Source organism: Sinocyclocheilus anshuiensis, unplaced genomic scaffold, assembly GCF_001515605.1.
Source record: "Sinocyclocheilus anshuiensis isolate Anshui unplaced genomic scaffold, SAMN03320099.WGS_v1.1 scaffold412, whole genome shotgun sequence".
In the NCBI taxonomy this organism is placed as follows: Eukaryota; Metazoa; Chordata; class Actinopteri; order Cypriniformes; family Cyprinidae; genus Sinocyclocheilus; species Sinocyclocheilus anshuiensis.
This window is the reverse complement of record NW_015558661.1, coordinates 1,596,870-1,617,980: the sequence shown is the minus strand read 5'-3', so window position 1 is coordinate 1,617,980 and position 21,111 is coordinate 1,596,870. Positions and strand designations below refer to the sequence as shown.

General features: G+C 37.7%; 2 protein-coding genes across 3 annotated transcripts; one reads left to right on the top strand and one right to left on the bottom strand.

Moving 5' to 3' along the window:
* Positions 1–3,627: 3,627 nt before the first annotated feature.
* On the bottom strand, positions 3,628–11,945 carry LOC107681186 (cullin-5-like). Of its 2 annotated transcripts, none has more exons than XM_016477397.1 (19): positions 11,867–11,945; positions 11,169–11,278; positions 10,829–10,928; positions 10,523–10,699; positions 10,225–10,366; positions 9,991–10,136; positions 9,044–9,124; positions 8,773–8,911; positions 8,347–8,477; positions 8,103–8,210; positions 7,334–7,398; positions 7,086–7,218; positions 6,813–6,944; positions 6,608–6,731; positions 6,346–6,521; positions 5,739–5,900; positions 5,469–5,587; positions 4,798–4,921; positions 3,628–3,969 (listed from the first exon to the last, which is right to left on the bottom strand). In XM_016477397.1, the coding sequence occupies exons 1-19, from the start codon at positions 11,888–11,890 to the stop codon at positions 3,775–3,777; spliced, it is 2,388 nt and encodes a 795-aa protein (XP_016332883.1). In that variant the 5' UTR covers positions 11,891–11,945; the 3' UTR covers positions 3,628–3,774. The 2 variants fall into 2 exon arrangements, with proteins under 2 accessions (XP_016332883.1, XP_016332884.1); XM_016477398.1 differs by having other exon boundaries at positions 8,818–8,911.
* A 788-nt stretch (positions 11,946–12,733) lies between these two features.
* LOC107681189 (solute carrier family 35 member F2-like) lies at positions 12,734–19,817 on the top strand. Its single transcript, XM_016477402.1, has 9 exons — positions 12,734–12,844; positions 13,689–13,821; positions 13,916–14,088; positions 15,245–15,372; positions 16,475–16,634; positions 17,493–17,649; positions 18,348–18,400; positions 18,582–18,736; positions 19,000–19,817. The coding sequence occupies exons 2-9, from the start codon at positions 13,706–13,708 to the stop codon at positions 19,249–19,251; spliced, it is 1,194 nt and encodes a 397-aa protein (XP_016332888.1). The 5' UTR covers positions 12,734–12,844; positions 13,689–13,705; the 3' UTR covers positions 19,252–19,817.
* Positions 19,818–21,111: the final 1,294 nt, after the last annotated feature.

The window sequence follows — 21,111 nt, the reverse complement described above, 5'->3', positions numbered from 1 at the left end:
AGTGAGACCACCACACAGGCAAACGGTCTCTCCTCTACCTCCTGACGGGAGGAAGCAGGTAGGAAGTGCTGAGGCTTGCAAGTGGAATTCACACGTCAGGGAACCAAAGAGTAGAACAGAGGGATCGAAGCAGCAAGAATATTATGTGATTACCATATGCATCTGTTCATAAGGCTTTATGAATGTGCAATGCCTTAAGCCTAATGACAGATGTAATGTGCCAGTTGACAGACAGATAGTGGCCTTTTGACTCTCTCTCACACCCAACATACGCACTGCTAGTTCATGAAAGTTTACAAGCGCGGTAGTGGTTTATGTGGTTCTCAGTTCTATTAAGCATTACGCTTAATGTGAAAAAACAGAGTGAGACCCAGAAAATTTAGTTCCTGAAGAAAATGCACTGTATCAATCCCACGGATTGATGAATCCCACCTACAGAAACTCCTACTGTGGTAGTAGAAGGACGGGTAGAGTAGATGGCAAAAAAGAGAGAGAGTGCTAGAGAGGAAGCAGGCAGAGAGACAGTGCACCAAATAGCTTGATAAAAAAAAAAAACCTCCCCTTTCTGACAATCACCATTTCAGGGTATCCCAGCTGTGTCACTGCAGCCACCTCATGAATACATGTAGCAAGTCATCGCACAAACCATACGGTATGCCTAGAATTACCCCTCACACTCCACGACTTACAAGTCCATCACTGTTACAAAATATGCTAAATTTAAAATGTACTGCAGTCAGTGTTGGATGGGTTACTGCTGAAATTCAGTCTACAAATTGCATGACTACAATGGTTCTCAATAACATTTATACAATTACACTTCAGGTAATGTAATCTCAACACTTTCTTTTCTTTAGTGTTACAAAGAATAATTTCGAACTATTTCGACAAAAATATACACAAAAAGCAAAGAGCAACATCTTCATTAAACTATATCATCATGAACCTATTCTTATATCACTTATTGCAAGTTTTGATAAAAACTCAATTACTAATTTGTAATAATTAACACTCATTTCAATAAACAATTGTGAACTAGTTTGATTAGTAAACTGATAATGTTTACTAGTCGTGCTAGAAGATGGTGGCTGGATTCTAGCTAGTCTAAGATGATCCCCATTAGATGGTAAACAAACTTGGACCACTAACAAATCAGCTACTAGTTAGTCATCACATTTATGGTGGTCAAGCTGGTTTATGAAACATGGTGGCTGGTCATCCAGCTAATAAGCTAAGAATAGATCTGGTTAGATTAGCAAAGTCCTTTAGCCCTGATGGAGAATCAAGCTTTAGATGGTAGCTTTATTTTGAGACATGGTAGCTGGTTTCTTTCTATCCAGTCTAAGATCGTCATTAGCTGGTAAGCCATCAAACTAATTGAATTCAAATGGTCATTAGCTGGTAAACACTCCAGCTACCAACTGGTCACACCAGTTTAAGATGGTCAAGCTGGCTTTTAGAACATGCTGACTGGTCAACAAGCTAAAGACCATCTTAGACCAGCTACAACAGAACTAGTTAGAGTAGTAAAGTCAAGTTTCCTGGAAAATCAATCTTAAGATGGTAGCTGGTTTCTAGCCAGTCAGAGATGGTCATTAGCTGTTAAACCAACTTAGAAATAAATAAACCACCTACCAGTTGCTCATATCAGTTTCAGGTGCGCAGTCAAGGACTAGTCAATCAACTATTGACCAGTTTAGCCCAACTTAGACAAGCTAATGAACTCGACAGAGTAGTACAATCAAGTTTACTAGCTCCCCTGTAAAATCAATCTTAAGGTAGCTGGTTTCCAGCCTGATTTTCATTCTGGTAAAGCAACTTGGATTAGCAACAAACCAGCTACCAATTGATCAGTTTAAGGTGGTCAAGATGTTTTTAGAACATGGTATCTTGTCAACCACCTGACCAGCTAATAATAATCTTAGACTAGCTAGATACCACAGGTAGCATGTTCTGAAACACAGCTACCAGCTGGATTTTATAATGGGGAATTAACTAATTTATGTATAATTTGGGGGTATATTTCTTGGAAAACATAAATTGCTTTACACAGTGATATACTGGGTTTCCCTTAGAGATATCAATTAATTATTTAACAAACTAATTAATAGATTAGTAATCAAAACCGTCATAACTGTAGCTAATTCATAAAATATATTTTAAAATGTAATGTAGTCTAATTACAAATGCTTAATCTGATTAGGTCAAACAGATCACATTACTACACAAAACTGACGGCATTACACCATAAGGTTACACCATGCAAACACAAACATGTCATCAGATGATTGTTGCATTAACTGTTCTAGGTTAAAGCACGTTAGTAAGGTTCCCGTTAAGCACTGAGGGACTGCCCACTCCTGTCAGCCCGGTGGTCAAACTTATCTTAATAGAGACCGCAAGGCGTGGGGACAACTAATTAACGACATACGACGTAAAGTGATTTCCTGTCGTGTTCAAGAACAATTGGATTCTACTTGTACTTTGCCCGAATGCACCGAAGAGATGCAGTAGGCTTCCAGTTCCCACACTAGCTTTAAATATATGACCATTTATGCTACGAATCTCCATCTAATGAAATCGGAATATTATTTTATCGCCTCTGCACGCGTCCCGTCAGGTGGCAAGATTTACCTCTCGCGCTTAAAACGCAAGACGAGCAACATAAATCAGCGCGCTCATCTCGTTTTTTAGGATAATTATAGTCTTGCATGTCAAATTCGGTCTGATGTCACACATCGCTCGTGTAACAGACCAGCACGGCCTCGCTGCCTGTGAAATAATCTAATACCTGAGCACAACTCCAGTCCCACGGTGGCGTCTCTCTCTCCGGTCCTCCCGGGATCCAGCGACGTTCTTGCGGTCCCGTGCAACTGAGGCTCTTCTCCGAGCTCCGGATCACTCTCACGCGTGTCTGGGAGGGGCCAACGAGCGGAGGGGGGACTCCTAGTCTGAGCATTTGCGGCGGGGTAGACACCAATGTATACCCACGCACACACGCTGACAGTAACACTGTGATTGCAACAAAAAATAAATGATGCATTCTGTCGTTTTTGTCAGTATGAGTGTCATTATTCAAGAGCATTAGCGTGTAACATAATATTATTCTTCCAGTATTAGTCAGAAGCAAGTGGCCACCTCATCAGCACCATGGACAGCGGCAGTGTACGTCGCTAACTTGCCACTAGGGAGACAATCAGGGACACACTAAGCAGACTGTGAGCTGATGGGTAAAACAACTGAGGAAAAACCGCCTGGGGCCTGCAATTCTGTGCAATAACATACAATGCTGTGAATCATGAGGATCATTTGATGTCTAACAACACCACTGGCCTGAACTTTACATTTTCTTAAGGCAATACAGTATAAGGCATGTGTTGTTTACTATTGGATGTTTAGAGCTAGGTTAATTTGATAAACCAGCAGTGAACTCAAAATGAACACAGCTGGATGGCTTTTTCAGGACGTAAAGCAATATTTTCACCTGGTGCGTTGACGTCGAAGGTGGTGAAACGTAATTAGAAGATTGCACAAGATGCATATAAATTAGCCACACAGATTCTGCTCACTTTACTCCTCTATTTCTTCCAAAGTTTGTTTTATTAATTTCATAGATTTGTGAAGTAAGGCAGGGATTTGTCAGCAATTTCTCAGCGTGATGTGTCTTGAGATAAATCTAGTCAATCACCCAGCAGGCCAGGCTGGGCAATGGGCTGAAATCAGATATGGAATCCTCCAAAAAAAAACGTCCCAGAGTGCACTGGGCGTGGTCGGCTATGCCATGTAGATAAATGTGTTGATGTCCGTCTCGTCCCGTTTGATGTATTTTTGTTCTATCAGCCACTCGATCTGCTCTTTGATCATCTTTTTCTGGGGCAGAAACATGTTCTTTAGGATCTCCACCAGCTCCGTCTGAAGCTGGGCGTTGCTGATCCTCTTCCTCATCTTCATGATCTGAATGATAGCTTCCTGTACAGAGTGAGGAAGAAGAGCTTAGTGACAGTTGATGTTTACGTCAGCATATCAGAGAAATGTTTGGTCTGAAATAGGGCTGCACGATTAATCACATGCGATATTTAACACGCATCTTATCAGTAAAGCCGGTTCTGTAATCAGCGGTAAATCTCCATCACCTGCGTGCTTTCACATTGAGCAGCATTAACTACACAGAGCCATTGTTCACTGACGAGCTGCGCTAAACCACGTTCGTATTCGCGCGATTTTTTGCACAGCTCATCAGTGAACAACGGCTCTGTGTAGTTAATGCTGCTCAATGTGAAAGCACACAGGTGATGGAGATTTACCGCTGATTACAGAAACCGCTTTACTGATAAGATGCGCGTTAAATACCGCATGCGATTAACCGTGCAGCCCTAGTCTGAAATGTTTCTCATAGTTTTGATATAAAGGTTTATGCTTAAATGTTTGAATTTTGTTTAGTAGACAAATGTTACTCTATTTAAAATGCCTGCAAATGAATGTCTTTAAAAAACTAACACTTTCATAGAAAAAAAAATTAATGGATGAGTTGGACCAGATGGTGATGGAAAAGCAGCCAACAAGTGCCCAGCTTACATGGAAACTCCTTCAGCACTGTTTGAAACGCATCCCAGGATGCACCTCATGAAATCACTACTAATTCAAACTTCTGTTTGAATTAATTTATAGTTTAATTACCCCAGCATTGATCAAAAATGTGGATATATATACACAATATATATAGATATAAACACAATAGATATAAATACACAAACACATATTTCAATCATTAAGATCATGTGAATGTAATTTCATTACCTGTGTGCGTAATATCCTAAGTTGCACTATGCCCTCATTTTCTTCTTCACGCATTCTCTCTGTGGTGAGTTGTAATCGACCAATCAAATTGATCTTCCCTCTTTTTTGGACCTTTGAGTTTTTTCTGTGCAGAAGAGATCATTTAATTGAACTGGTCTGTTAAAACATGCGATAATTAATAATATAACCTAATAGTCCAGCAATGTATGTACTTAGATATGTATTATGATTTACTCAAAAGTTTGGGTTTAATAAGATTTTTTAACGAAACGAATAATTATTTTCAACAAAGATGCATTCAATAGATCAAAGTGACAGCAATACACAAAATTCCAAAAACATTAGGAATGTCATAAATAGAAATGTTTCTTAAGCACAAAATCTGCATTATGGAATGATTTCTGATCATTATCACATGACAGAAGATACTGAGGTAGAAAAAATTGTAAAAATATTTCACATTTACTATATTTTTAACAAACTAAAATATCCTTGGTGAGTAATTGTAAAAATCTTTCCAACCCCAAACTTTTGAACGGTAGTGTAGGGAAAGTGATGAAAATATGCACATGACTTATGATTTATATTCGTATGATTTATTAACACAAGTATTATTTAAATTATTCATCATTCTTCGTCAAATGCAGCCAGTGTGTGATGATTGTGCTTACATTAAAGAAACCTCTTGATTGATGTAAAATACAGTGCCTTCTGCAAAGTCTTTAGGAGAGCCCACCACAGGTTCGTACGACAGCACTTGACGCTTTAGTTTGGGGAAAGCTACAAGAGACTACACGTTTAAAACAAACAAAAACAAAGAGTTAGGAAGGATTTAGTAAAGTCAATGTCACATGAGATCCTTTCATTCGCATTCCACATGATCATGTCCTTCCCATTTAAACACAGTAGTGGAAATGTCAACAAAATAAAGACTCTATTACCCAGAGAGTCCGGCGCAGCTCAGCGTCTGGAAGCTCCGTGGCCAGTTTCAGATTCTCAAAGCTGATCCTCTCTCTGGGCCTTTGGTTCCAGGCAAACAGCACAGCTAACTGGAATGTCGTGACTTCTAAATCATACTGCCCAACTTCATTCTTGAATGTGATCTAGCGACAGAAGAGATGAAACCAATCTTGATTTGTTTCCTTGACACAACAAACCCCTATAAAATGTAAAAGTCGAGGCAGAATCTCCAGTGTAGCAATAATACTGTCAATTAAGAGAATAAATAAACATTTGCATTAGGGCTGCACGATTAATCGCATGCGATATTTAACGCGCATGGTGATGGAGATTTACCGCTGATTACAGAACTGGCTTTCTGACAAGATGCGCGTTAAATATCGCATGCGATTAATCGTGCAGCCCTAGTTTGCATCAACACAATTCACAGTAGTAGAGCTTGCGGGCATCAAAAGTTAAGTGCTTTTTACTGGCGACAGTACAAAACACACAAATTAGTCTCAATGGGAAGAGGCTGGTTTTGGGTCTCCCCTATTTTCCAAGGAAGTAGAGCATGCTGTTATACAAAGGGCTGAAGCTGCTACTCACAATGCCATTGGACATCAAATGGTGCCAGTGTAATTTTCTGCCACTGTGATTTTTCTTGTAAAACTCCTCAACTTCAGGAATGAGATCTTCTAGTTCGGTGGGCAGGGATACGAACACTTTCTCTGAACTCCGAGACCATGCTCCTGCATTCAAGATCTTTATATTGACCGAGTCAGCTGTAGTGTCGAGACATAAATAATAATTAGTTCAAAGTTACAATAGAATAGTTCAGAAGCATCAGTTCATAAGTGGCATATCTGACCTGGTAATGCAAGTTTGTTGTGTTTGTGCATTTCTTTAAAGGATTGATTTAAATCTTCTGATACTTTGATGTCCTGGAACATTCTGGCAAGCTTGTTCACGTAATCTGCTGGCATGCCAACCTCCTGTACACACACAAAAGTCACTTAAAGAGATTCACTAAAAAGTCTTTCATCCATCATAAGTGTGCTTTCAAGCCCTCTTACCCTGAGCCACTCCACCATGTTCTCTTCAATCCCACTGTCTGCAGAAATGTCAAGAATTAGCCTGCGGGTCAAGTGCGCTTTGTGGTACCTCATGAAGACATCTTTGTTCTGAACATACTTTAGAACCAAGAGCTGTAATCAGTACATAAAAAGAAATAATTAAAACATTGCATCTGATTTGACAATTGCAAACAGAGGTGTGAGTAACATTTGCGAAAATACTGCCACAATAAAAAAACAAATATTTATTGGTCACTACACCCACCCACTCACCACTTCCTTCAGCTTGGCCTCTATTTCCTCTGAGGTGAGTTTCTTGCTCAGTGGGGTCTTTCTAAGGAGCATATCACAGTAGTTGGCCAGCAGCTCTGGACATTTTGACTCTGGTTGTGTTTTCAGACCCACACTGCAAACAAAGGAAAAATAAAGCAAACCAAACAGTATTTAAAATATATTCTTAGAACGACAGATAGAAAAACTAGTTTTCAGAAGATATATATGTATATATTAAGACGTCTTACCCTTTCTGTTTTAGAGGGAGCTCTAGTTTAAATATTGTGGTGTCATTCACTACTGCTTTGTATGCCTGCGTAAACACGAATACAAAATTATAAAATAAGAATGGAAAAATGGAAACCACTTCTCCACTTTAACGGTACATTATTGTTAAAAAAGTTTTGGGTTAGCAAGATTTTTTTTTTTTTTTTCATTTTTTTAAGGTGTTTACCAAGGGTGCATTTACAGTATATTGCCTATACTGTAATACTGTGAAATATTATTAAAATAAATAACTTTTATCTATTTTAATATGTTTTCTAATGTAATTCATTCCCGTGATGGCAAAGCTGAAATTTCAGCAGCCATTACTCCAGTTTTCAGTGTCACATGATCCTTCAGAAATGATTCAGAGATATGCTGATTTGGTGCTAAAGAGTCATTTGTTATTGTCAGTGTTGAAAACATTTAATATATTTTAAGGATTCTTTTATTAATGGAAAGTTCAAAAGAACAGCATTTATTTAAAATGGAAATCTTTTGTAACATTATAAGTGCATTGATTGCGATTAAAACTGTTAGTTTTAATCAATTTAAAGCATCCATGTTTAATTAAAAAACAACTTAAAAAAAAATCTAAAAAAAACTTACTGCCCCCACCTTTTGAACAGTAACGTATATTATACATTATGTATATAGTTTATATAATTAGATTGCAATAATATTTTATCCAATAAATCTAAAAACTTTACAGTGAATGGTTTGGACTAAAGGATAAATCCTTTTGAGACTTACTTTATCCCTGGCTGTTAGGAAACGTGGATCATCTTTGAATGCTTCCTTAACTAATTTACTAAAGCGGTTAAACAATGTTAGGAGCTGCTCAACATATTTTTCAGAGTCCTGCAAAAATAAAACAAATGTCAGCAACATATTATATATTATCTAGATCATTCAGTGATTGCACTATCAAAAACTGGACACATATATCCATGATGCATCTGTCTGATAACGAAAAGCAGCTACTGTCTCAACTCACTGTGGTAATGGTTTCCGCTGAGGCCACCATATCAGCCAGACCTGCGCTCATGATATGATCCTCCAGGTCCTTCAGCATTGGCTCAATACCACTGGGCACTTTGTCCATAAGCGAGAACATGAGGTGCAGCTCTGCGGAAACACACCAATGGCAGAACAAACACATTTTAGTAACATTAAAACATCAAAACATTAAAAAATGCTGTTATCATGATCCTATATAAAAGCCAAATGAGTTAAACTAGGTATTGCTGATGCAAACATTTGGCATTTCCTTCCCTTTACATACGATAGTTGCATACTGTTGCATTTGTTTATAGTTGAAATGGGTTGGTGGACTCAATGATTGGCACACAAACACACAGATGGTGGGATGGGTGGGGAGGTTTTGGCAAGATATAGATGGGAACCGTATCCCATTGCCAACCTGAACTCGCTGAGCCTTTGGTGCCAGAGCTCCTGCCGTACTCACTCTCTGTCTCATTCCGCTTGATCATTCCCAGACACTCAGCCAGGATTGTTTCTTTGAACGACGTCACCAGCGCATTCACACAACACTCCATTAGCTGGAAGAACGCAAAAGACACAAACCGAGCACCCAATGTTAGTAAGTGAGAAAGACAAATGCAAACTACACGCTGAGCATTATTTAATAATGCAGCACCACAGGGTCTTGTTTTGGAGCAGGGAACACTCACTGCCTGGACGGAGTTACATTCACGTCTGGTTTCCAGATATCGAAGTGCACGCTTCTCCTCTTCTCTTAACTTGCCATCTGCCTGTCAATCAAAAGTGCCACCTGAGATGAACAACTCTCAAATATTGTGACACTTCAGAGATGTGCTGTGATTTACCATTCATACACATAAAAGCTTGTTAGAAATCTGAAGTCTTGTCACGATACTAATTTTTGAACTTCAATATAATACCTTGAAAAATATTGCTATTCCATACCATTTTTGATACTACAGGAAAAACCTGCCACAACATTATACGCATAAAACTTGAACAGTATGTAAGTTAAGAAAATACTTTACTAATTTTTAGTGCTGTCAAACGATTAATCGCAATTAATCGCATCTAAAATAAAAGTTTTTGTTTACATAATATTTGTGTGTGCTGTGTATATTTATTATGTATATATAAATACACACACATGCATGCATATATTTAAGAAAAACGTTATGTTCATATATTAAATATATTTATATATAATATAAATTATATGAATATAAATATATACATGTAAATATTTTCAAAATATATACTGCATGTGTGTGTATTTTTATATACATAATAAATATACACATTACACACACATATATTATGTAAACAAAAACTTTTGTTTTGGATGCGATTAATCGTTTGACAGCACTACTAATTTTATAACTGAAAGGGATTAACTGAATGTGATTATATAATAATAATAATAAATTAATAATAATAATATTGTTTCTAAGACAGAATTGCACTTTCATTGTAATACTGCACTATTAAATAAAAAAATATAACAAGTTAATTCATAAATAATTAGTATATTAAAATGTTTACTTCAAAGCTGTAAAATTACAGTAGTTTTGACTTGCACTAGTGTCACCCACATTTTTCTAGTTTAGGCAATACAGCAGTTTGAAAACACACTCACATATTTCATATAGTTCTGAACGCCGTTCTGTTGCAGATAGGAAGGTGCTTGTGTCTTGTAGAACCTCTCAGTGGAATCTAGATATGCCTTCTCAAAATTCTCTCTATAGATCTGGAGCTTGTCATCAGCGTTGGAACACAAGTTCACTGTAAGACAGAGCAGAGGACAGGGGCGTCCATCAGGAGAGGTCCATCTGGACAGAACCCGAGTTGCTTAGTTTTATGAGAGCTTTACCATATGACTCCCGCACTCCAATGACAAGCTGCGAGTCGAACGCTTCTCCTAATCTCTCAGCATGGACCAGTTTCATGGCACTGTCCTGGAGCCGGTTCTTTATATTACAGAATATAGACTCGTTCCATGTGTCCAGCATAAGCTTAAGCAAAAAATAAAACAACAAATGATTAGGATAAATTTGTATATTGATAATGTTATGCATCAGTTGTTACAATAATATTTGCAATTAAATAATAAGGCAATATAATATAAATTGATGTGAAGTATACGGTCAAAATGCAGAAAGAGAATCCACCTTTCTAACAATACTGTCTTCAACATTGGACTTCTTATTGCTCCCCTGGTTGCCCAGCAGGGTGATTTCCAACTTGCAGAAGGGCTTAGGTAGAATATCACACTGTGTGAAGAACTTCCTCCACTCCACAATGTAAGCTTTAAGCAAAGCAGTGTCATCCTGATGACTGAGTACTCGCTGAAGTAGATCAGAAAGAGTAAGAATAGAAACAATATGCATTGAAACATTTGGGATTACAGGAATAAGGCAGAAAAAATGAATTTACTTCATATTATTTTATGTGCAAAAATGATATACAGTACGTACTGCCTGTGCTTGCCTGATGAAATCTAGGATGTCTTCTTTCAGTGCCTGATGAATCTTTGCCGGGCCTTTGTCGTCCCATAAACACACTGCATGAACATCTCTGCAAATCAAACATAGTATTAAGAGAAAGTCTTAAATCTGACTGTATTCGTTGTGTAACATTTAAGCAATGTAAACTATGGTTTAAGACTTCTTGTTAGTCCTGATTGATATTATTGACCATCAGACCCAAACACTGCCGTCAGTTTAATTAAAAAAAAAAAAAACACATCAGTCTAATGTACTTTGACTTCTTGATATTTCTGTCAGCCCAGACTATCTCACATCGAAGACAACTTACGAGAACAAATCGAACCACTGCTGCTTAGTAACTGCCTCCTGACGGAGCAGCTTCAAAACAATGGGCCGCATCAAATCCCATTTGTCTTCAAACTGCAGGGAGCCTTTATTCTGAGAAAGGAGAACGAGGACCATAAACATTTATTTAAAATGATCATAGGCTTTATGCATTTATAAAAAAGAAAGAAGACAGGAGAATTTTGATTATTTTACTTTGTGTCAAGTATTCAAACAAAACAGTAACAGAAGGTAAATTTCTATTTAATATATGTAGACAGATTATTATAGCTGTGTGATTAGAAACCAGAGGCACCAGGTCAGCTTCAGGTTTGACATAAATATGCACAGGCTGAATAAATGTAGCATTTAAATCATCTGCAATGTTGCAACTTTGTTCAGGAAAAAATACGCATGTATTTATATTTTCTCATCATTTTTTTTATGCAGCCTTATGATAGATAGCAGTACGTTTTGTGAGAAAAGGCATCCTTAAATACAGCTCTGAACCCTAAACATTATAATAATAGTACAAAACCCCACTATATACAATCCGCAATTCGAACAATGTCGTTTTGAGTCAACGCGTCATGTTTAGCGATGCAATTAGAAGCGGACAGTGACTGGGTCATGGGATCGCTGTCATAACATTACGGGAGACGCAAACGATGCAAAATATTCTCACATTCAGGGACCTCCTACCTTCAATAAATTAGACGTCGCCATGTTTCTTCAACTTAGTCCCCGTGCAGTCTCGCGATGTTTGAGGAGGTTTGGTTGCTAGGGAGCATTGCGACAGGCTGCATCAGCAGCACTGGTACTGCTGTTTATTCATTTTTCCATTCTCATTTTATTACTTATATTTTATAGAAAGAAAGAAGGAATAAAATAAAGAATGAAAAGACACATTTTAAATTAAAGGAGCAGTCAATGAATGCATCTACATAGCTTTCTAACGTTATTCTGCGCATACTAATTTTTTTTTTTTGATGTAGGACGACACGTTTGCTTTTATCATCACGCCATTAGGTACTGCCAGTGTGATAAATATTGAATAAATAAGACACATTCACATTTAATCGAGCAGGGTCATACGAAATGGCCTGTCCTTGAGAGTTACTTCTCACCCAGATTATATTAAGGAGTGAATCATAACTACTGTGTGAATAATAGTGATAATCTGGAGCCAGTTCTCTGTCCAAGGACACGATAGGATCTTTCCCATAACAATCCGAAGGCCGAGCAGCTGCAACTGAAGCTGCAGATACAGACTCGTCTCGAAATCTCAGTTCTCATTAATCATCGCTAGAAATAAGTTTAACAGCTGTTAAATATGGGAATTTCAAAACTATTAGTCTTTATAACAAATGAAGTAAATTTCTAATCGATGTAGGAGACCAAATACATGTTCAGTGCACACAACTTCCGTGTAGTCGTAAACAGCATGCGTCTCTGCCATTGGTCACAATTTAATAAAGAGTAAGCTGCCATTGGTTGGATGCCAACCGCCGTTAAACTGGAAAGAAGAAAAGAAGAAGAAGCTCCCATTGGTTGTTTGGGGAAATGGGCGGGGCTTTAAATTGTCCGAGTGCATTTATGAATCCCTCGCTTTCATTGAAAGATAATACTGTGGTCGAATTTTAGCGGATAATTCGTAAACTACGGACATGACGGATCAAGGTATTTACCAGACGCTTGGTTTTATTCTTTAACTTGTAAACACGTGACGTTGTGTTTTGTTTTGTTTTTTAGCCTAGCTAACAGCATGGCTAACTCTTAAGAAGGTAACATTAATTAGATTAGCTTTTTGCAATGAAGCTACACAGCTTTTAGCCTAAAACGCAAAATAATTAATTCTTTACTATTACTGAGTTCATCCTATTTTGATCTTTGTGATCAATAAACAATTTGCTGTGTCCTACATTGTCTAAAGTTCCTGACAGGTCGCCACGTGCTCTGAGAACTGCTGCTCTACAACCAACAGCTTCTCAGATGTTCCGCATTTGTGGCCGAAGCTCTAGTTTGAATATGTAAACAACACTAATTGTATTCATACACATACAAGTTATTCACTCAGACTTGAACCTATTTTATTTTTTTAAAGGCTTCAGCAATTTATATCAGGCTTATGTTGATTTTTTTTAAATAAAGTCTTTATTTAAAATTATTTTAAAGTGATTTGTAATTGCTACATGGTGATCTTTAGTATTTTAAATCATATTTTTTTGTGTAGAGGCTTTTATATGTCTTTATCAAGTCAGTATAGGTTTTCTTTATATAATATTATACACTTTCATGGTGAGTATTAAAAAAAGGCTGAGTTCCTTTTTATTTTATGACCTTTAAGTGACATTAAGCAAGGAATGGCATTTTTTTATTAAAAAGGCCCTCCTGAGGTCAACATTATTGTGCATAAATTCCTAAAGAGATTAAGATTATTTCCACCATTAATAACTAGATGTTATCCAACATCAAGGCCTGTGACTTTCACTAAAGTTCTTTTCATTTGCTCTGGATTTTCTAGGTGTCTATGTGTGAAATATGGATCCTGAAGTGGGAGAGAACTCCTTTGAACATGGAAGATTGGGAGCTCTCAGCCGCTGGGGGAGATTTCTTTGTGGTCCACGTAATCTCAAGTTTAAAAATATGTTTACATGGTACTGTATGTTAAAGATCTCTCTGTTTTAAAATGTTTCATGCTTTGAAGTTACAGCTGTCACGTTGGTGGTAACTTAAGAATTGTTCCTACAGGCAGTTCGGCAAAACTATTGCAATGGGTCAAGCCCTGTCGATGCTGATATGTGGGACGGCAGTTACATGTCAGTATTTGGCAGATGCCGGGGTGGAGACGCCAATGCTGCAAAGCTTCCTCAATTACACCTTGCTGCTGCTCACCTATACTTTAGTCTTAGCCTTCAGGAGAGGTACGTTGCAGCAAACCTTCCCTGCATGGAATAACTCACTGCTTTTAGCAAATGATTAGAAGGGCAGAATATCATTTCCATGACCATGCTTCTCATTGCTTCAGAGTTTAAATGAACTTACTTATTTCAGGATGCCTGCATGGCTTATCTTGTGGATTAAATTCTTTAAAGGGGGGGTACAATGCTGTTTCATGCATTCAGAGTTGTTTACACCGTTAAAGAGTTGGATTCTCATGCTAAGCATGGACAAAATAAAAAAAAAACTATTTGGATGTATGACGGAGTATTTCTGTGCTAAAAAGCTTACTTCCGGGTTTGTACAAGTTTTGGGAAGTTTTTTTCGATCTTGGCTCTTCATGACGTAAACGAGGGTGGAACTCCTTATATGGGCATTTCTCCGGAAGAGCGCATGCATAGACCAGAGCAAGAGCACGCCCATCAACGCGCTTCATTCAGCAGCGCTGCACGGGACTCGCTCGGGAAGAATGTCTCCAAAGAAGTGTTTTTGGTTGTAAAGGAAAGATAACTTTGTTCAGCCTCCTAAAGAACCCAACATTATGTAAACAGTGGATGCAGTTTGTTTTTCCGGAGCAGCAACGGATTTTCACAAGCGTGTTTGTTGACGAACGTTTTATAAACAAGGCCCAGTTCGACGCTGGATTAGCACATCGTTTGATACTGAAAGATAGAGCGGTCCCAGCTATAAAAGATCCCGGTCATGATTCAGAACTGCAGACGGTAAGTGAAACTGCATCAAATGTCTGTGTTTTGTTGGCAGTCGGAGCTCAAGTGCTCTCTGCTCGTCAATCTTTAGCTCCACCCAAGGCGCGCCTCCAGCTCGGCTGTTTCCGGAGAGAATCGTAAAGCGTAAATCATAAATCTTTCTTTTATAAATATGATAAAACTAAAGACTTTTTGGAGATATGAAGGATGCAGTACTACTCTATAGGTACTCAAGATTAACATGAGATTGGGTGAAACTGTGTGTTATGCCCCCTTTAAATTATTTATTGATTCTCATCAACATGCAAAATTAAAATGTACTACTTATAAAAACCTTGTTAGGTAGCTTTCCTCCAGAAATGCAAGCTAGTACAAAAGATATGGCTTATATTTTTATTGAATTAATCAGTTTTTTTTATTTTTTATAATTTAGGTGAAAATAATATTGTTCAAATTCTAAAAACAAAGTGGTGGAAGTATTTTCTGATGGCTCTTACGGATGTAGAAGCCAACTACACAGTTGTGAAGGCATACCAGTTCACTACCCTTACAAGTATACAGGTAACAGTATATCATTCAGTTGAAAAAAAAAGACACGCACACACACAAATTAATACAATAATAGTTAAAGGGATAGTTCACCCAAAAATGAAAATTGTCATTTACTCACCCTGATGTTGTTCCAAACCTGTATGAGTTGCTTTCTTATGTTGAACACAAAAGAAGATATTTTGAAGATTGCTGGTAATCAAACAGTTGGTGGTTGCCATTGACTTCCATAGCAGGAAAACAAAATACTGTGGAAGTCAATGGCAACCACCAACTGTTTGATTACCAGCAATCTTCAAAATATCTTCTTTTGTGTTCAACATAAGAAAGCAACTCATACAGGTTTGGAACGACATGAGGGTGAGTAAATGATGACAGAATTTTAATTTTTGGGTGAACTATCCCTTTAAAGGCACTATGTAATTTTCGCCGCTAGAGGGTGCGTATTCAAAATAAACAAATAGACAAAGGCGTAGTTTGATGACGCAGTGACTGAGTGTGGAATCATGGGAGTTGTCGTCTTCATCCCCACAGCTGATGCAATCCAACGGGACTCGGACAGAAATCATGTTCATGGATGAGCTAATGATTTATTAACGTAGTAGAATGAAGCAGGGTGAGGCTGAAAGCCGTCAAAGTGAAACGAGGCCGCTGAACGAGCGCAACACACGGCTCGAAAGCAGCGGAGCTTTTATTATGCCACAGTCGACCGCTTCCGCTCCTTCTGGTCGTGCATATGTAGGAAAAAAAAGCAGGGCTGTTTTATCATACTAGATACATTTGAAAGTTCTGTTATAATGCTACTCTGTGCGGTCGTCACTGGTCTATTAAAACGCACAACATATTGAAGCGTCTTTGGTGTTTTCTACAAAACAAAACCGGAAATCGAGGGGTTATGACGTCATTGGCAGGCGACACAATGACACTATGGACACGGCCCGTATCACTAGTTAAAATTACTTATTTCTCTGGATTTAAACATTCTTTGAAACATTTGGGATAATGTAAGTACACAAGTCAGCAAAATATATAACACTGTTCTAGTGGTTTTTGGATATTTTAATAAAAAAATCTTACAAATTGTGCCTTTAATATAATAACTTCTGTGTTGTAGCTGCTGGACTGCTTTGTGATCCCGGTTCTGATGCTGCTCTCGTGGATCTTCTTGAAAACTCGCTACAGACCGTTGCATTTTATAGCTGTGGCTGTGTGCTTGCTTGGAGTCGGTGCGATGGTAGGAGCAGATCTGCTGGCAGGGAGAGACCAAGGCTCAAGTAAGTACTTTATAATAGGGGGCAAAAAGGGGCATAATCTAATTACACCTTGATTATGCTTTATAGATATTCTTTTGTTTTGCTTCTCATGAAACATTTGCCAAATCACGAGGGTATTTTATTCCTGTTACAAAAGATAAGATTATATAAATCTTATATAGCAGCCATATCACCCTGCAGCCCAAGACTGGTTGCCCACTGAAGCTAAGCAGGGTTGAGCCTGGTCAGTACCTGGATGGGAGACCTCCAGAGAAAACTAGGTTGCTGCTGGAAGAGGTGTTAGTGAGACCAGCAGGGGGTGCTCACCCTGTGGTCTGTGTGGGTCCTAATGCCCCAGTGTAGTGACGGGGACACTATACTGACAAAAAGCATCGTCTTTCGGATGAGACGTTAAACCGAGGTCCTGACTCTCTGTGGTCATTAAAAATCCCAGGATGTCCTTCAAAAAAGAGTAGGGGTGTAACCCCGGCATCCTGGCCAAATTCGCCCACTGGCCTCTGACCATCATGGCCTCCTAACTATCCCCATATCTGCTGATTGGCTTCATCATTCTGTCTCCTCTCCACCAATAAGCTGGTGTGTGGTGGGCGTTCTGGCGCAATATGGCTGCTGTCGCATCATCCAGATGGATGCTGCACACTGGTGGTGTTTGAGGAGATTCCCCCCTTCTATGTAAAGTGCTTCGAGTGCCCACAAAAGCGCTATATAAATGTAAGGAATTATTATAAAAAGAGGACAACTAAAGAAGCTACATGAAGAATTGATCATAGACTGTGGTTTTTGTTGCTTGAAATGTCATCTTGTACAAAAATAGTTGATCTCTGTGGTTTTGGGCTTTTTGTGTGTCCGTCACTGCAGGTCGTCATGTGTTGTTGGGGGATGGACTCGTGCTGGTCAGTGCTGCTCTGTACGCAGTGTCTAACGTCTGTCAGGAATACACAGTGAAAAACCTGAGCAGGGTGGAGTTCTTGGGCATGATGGGGCTCTTTGGGACTCTCATCAGTGGTGTGCAGATGTAAGTTTTATGTCCACCATCTCATTTTCTAAGTGAAAAGCCCACACCATGAGATATACCCCCAGTTTCACAGACAAGGCTTAAGCCTAGTCCCAGACTAAAATGTAAGTCTTAGCTGTTTCAACTGAAAGAAACTTGCACTGATTGATCTTGAAATATGTCAGTGCCCTTGTTTTGTCTCAAGATGCACACCAGTAATGTTTTTTTCTAAGGCATGTTTATAAAAATTACTTTAAAATCCTAATTGAACTATGGCCTAGTCCTGGTTTAAGATAAGCCCCATCTGTGAAACCAGGCCATAGACTCTCATTTTTAAAATGAGTCTTTATGTACACTACCATTCAAAATTTTTTTTTTTTTTGTGCACAAGAAATGAATACTTGTATTCAGCAAGGATGCATTCAGTTGATAAACCGTGACAGTAAAGACATTTATAATGTTACAAAAGATTTCTATTTCAAGTAAATGGTTTTCTTATGATCTGAACTGGAAAAAAAAAAACAGTATGGTATCTACAAAAATGTTTAGCAGCACAATGATAATAATAGGAAATGTGACTTGAGCAGCAAATGGGCATATTAGAATGATTTTTGAAGGATTGTGTGACACTTAACTGGAGCAATGACTGCTGAAAATTCAGCTTTGCCATCACAGGAATGAATTACATTTTAAAATGTATATATTTTTATATTTTAAAGGGCTATACTTGAATCCAAAGCTATACCTGTCATCAGCTGGAACTGGACAATATGTGAGTAACTCTAGTTAAATGTTTCTTTTTCATTGACATTTGCTTATAATAAAATTATCTAGCCATCATTTACATGGAAATGCCAATAAATATATGTGGTAAGTTTTATGGAAATTTGAGTAACTCCAGTTCTCTTGTTTATTTGATAAATACTCTAAATACCTGTATGTTTATTCTGTAGGCCTGCTCTTTGTTGCATATACTCTGTGCATGTATGGGCTGTACAGTTTCATGCCTGTAGTGGTAAATATGACCAGCGCCACAGCTGTGAACCTCTCACTGCTGACTGCCGACCTCTTCAGTCTCTTCTGTGGCATGTTCCTTTTTCACTACAATGTGAGTGGAAATATTACATTTTCAGCAAATCAATAAAAATGCCAGGACAAGATTTTCTAATATCTTCAAAACAGTCCTCTTGCTAAATGATAATTGGCCAGGGGTGTTGACATTTTGAGTGGTAGCACTGATTCTTGATATTTGGACACTTGCTTTATATAATTAATCTTTTAATGAATTAATTTTACCTACTGAGAGTTGTCTTGTTCACATTTATTTTTCAGTTTCTTACAAGTTTATGAAACTTTCTTCCTTTTTCACAGTTCTCAGGCCTGTATATTGTGTCTTTTGTGGTGATCACGCTTGGTTTCATCATGTTCAACATCGTACCGACCTACACAGCAGATCAGTCATATGCCACTAATGACAGGGCGTATCATCTGGCTTCATCTGCATATGTCCAGCAAGATGGAGACATTGTAGTAGACTGGCTGCAAAAGGAAGGACAAGAGAATGAGGACAGGATAGAATCCAATCACAGAACACATTGCAACGGATTCTGTTCTCAGATATAAAGCTCTACAATGTAGAGTACAGTATTGAATTTTACAGATTTACTTTAGAAGGGTCTATATTTTTGCCAAAGGCAGTGTTTAATCTGTTATTTATGGATTTTAAATCCACATCAGAGTGCCTTGAGTCTGTTTTTATATTTAAACCAATTTGCATATAAATGTTATTTAAATCTGCTGAGACTGAAGTTCAGATACATAAAAAAAAAATGCAGAAAGTTGTCATCATGCACTACAATGATCTGGACAGTATTACCTTAAGAGGTGCTAACATCTCAATTCCATATGAGATGCTGCTTCCGGTATGATTACTTATATTAACATTCTTTATCTTTGTAACATTCTTTAACTAACACTTGTTATTTTTATTTGAGTTAAGAAATAACTACAAAACTGTAGATCAAAAATAACTTTAGATGAAATGATGGATGTATTCAGCTTTTCATATTCAACTTGTTACATTTATTATTAGTATTGCATCTGCTTTTATATGTTTATTTTGTTTAAATTATCCAAATTTTTTTTGAAAATTATTATTTGTGACCATTAAAGTGGTTTTATTATTCATAGTTAATCTATAGTAGTGTCTGTCAAATATACTAACCTGGTTTTACATTAAAACATTTATGGCTTATAGAACAGATTTCAACCGTTAAAGACTCACAAACGCTTCACCCAGACTCTCAGCCAACCCAGTGACTGCCATCAGAAGATTTTTCAAAAAAAATGATAAAGTTATGTCTAATATTTATAAAATTCCAAGAATATAAATTATATAATTAAGTGTATAGGTTTTATCTGTGGTCCCACTGGAGCAGTAGTTCTCAATTTTTTTTTATGTGACAAAGACCCTCTGTTTTCTGACACAATATTTGAAGGCTACATTGTTGATACTTTTGCTTAATGACAAAACTGATTGTTTATGTATTGATATATTTTGTTATTCCAGAAGTTTCAAGAAATGAATGTTATTATAATAATTTTCGAAACAATTTTATTGTGTTGGAGAGTTTTTAGCATTTCAATTTAGATTGTTTTGATATATTAATAATTTATTAATTTCAATAATAGCAAGTTATCCTGGTACCCCCTTGGAAGTTTATTGAGGCCCCTTGAATGAGGACCACCGAATATCTTTATGGACCTCTTCGAACCCTGATTCTAGAAAAGCAAATACATACCTGTAAATACCAAATGATGGAAAAACAATTCTATAGAATATATATATATATATATATATATGAGTTTTGTCTGTATGTAAAGGAGTGAGAGGTCTTCTGGGGTCTTTCTTCGCCGTGCGGCACAGCAGCGCTGCATTGCGATGCTCCGAAGCGACCGCCCTCCCTAATTCACATGCTCATCATGGAGGAATAACAGGTACCTGCTTTACAGAGAGAGGAGGACAGGCTTATTTCCATTCCCAGCGACATCTTGAAACGTATGTTCTTGTCATTTATTTATCTTTTATCAGATACACTGATGTATTATTTGATACGCTGTTTTCACGCGACCATGTGTGGTATAGAATAGAGAAGAGCGCAGAAGAACACCTATTGCAAGATGAAATAGTCTCGACGATAAATGACTCCGATTGTCAGTATTATATAACCCATGCTATCTGAATGTATTATAAACGGCTCATTTGTCATGAAATAACGCAGCAGACATTAAATATGTGAACATGGTTGCCCACGGCAACGTCTTAATCCGCCTAACGCCACACTGCTGACGACCTCGAGACATTATCGCAATTGGTATTCAAGACGGTTGAATGCAATACAACGATTAAATAAAGATACACTGTAGTTTTCATTTTGAATTATGTTTTGTGCAGGTGGTCAGACCATTCGTGAATGTGAGTTA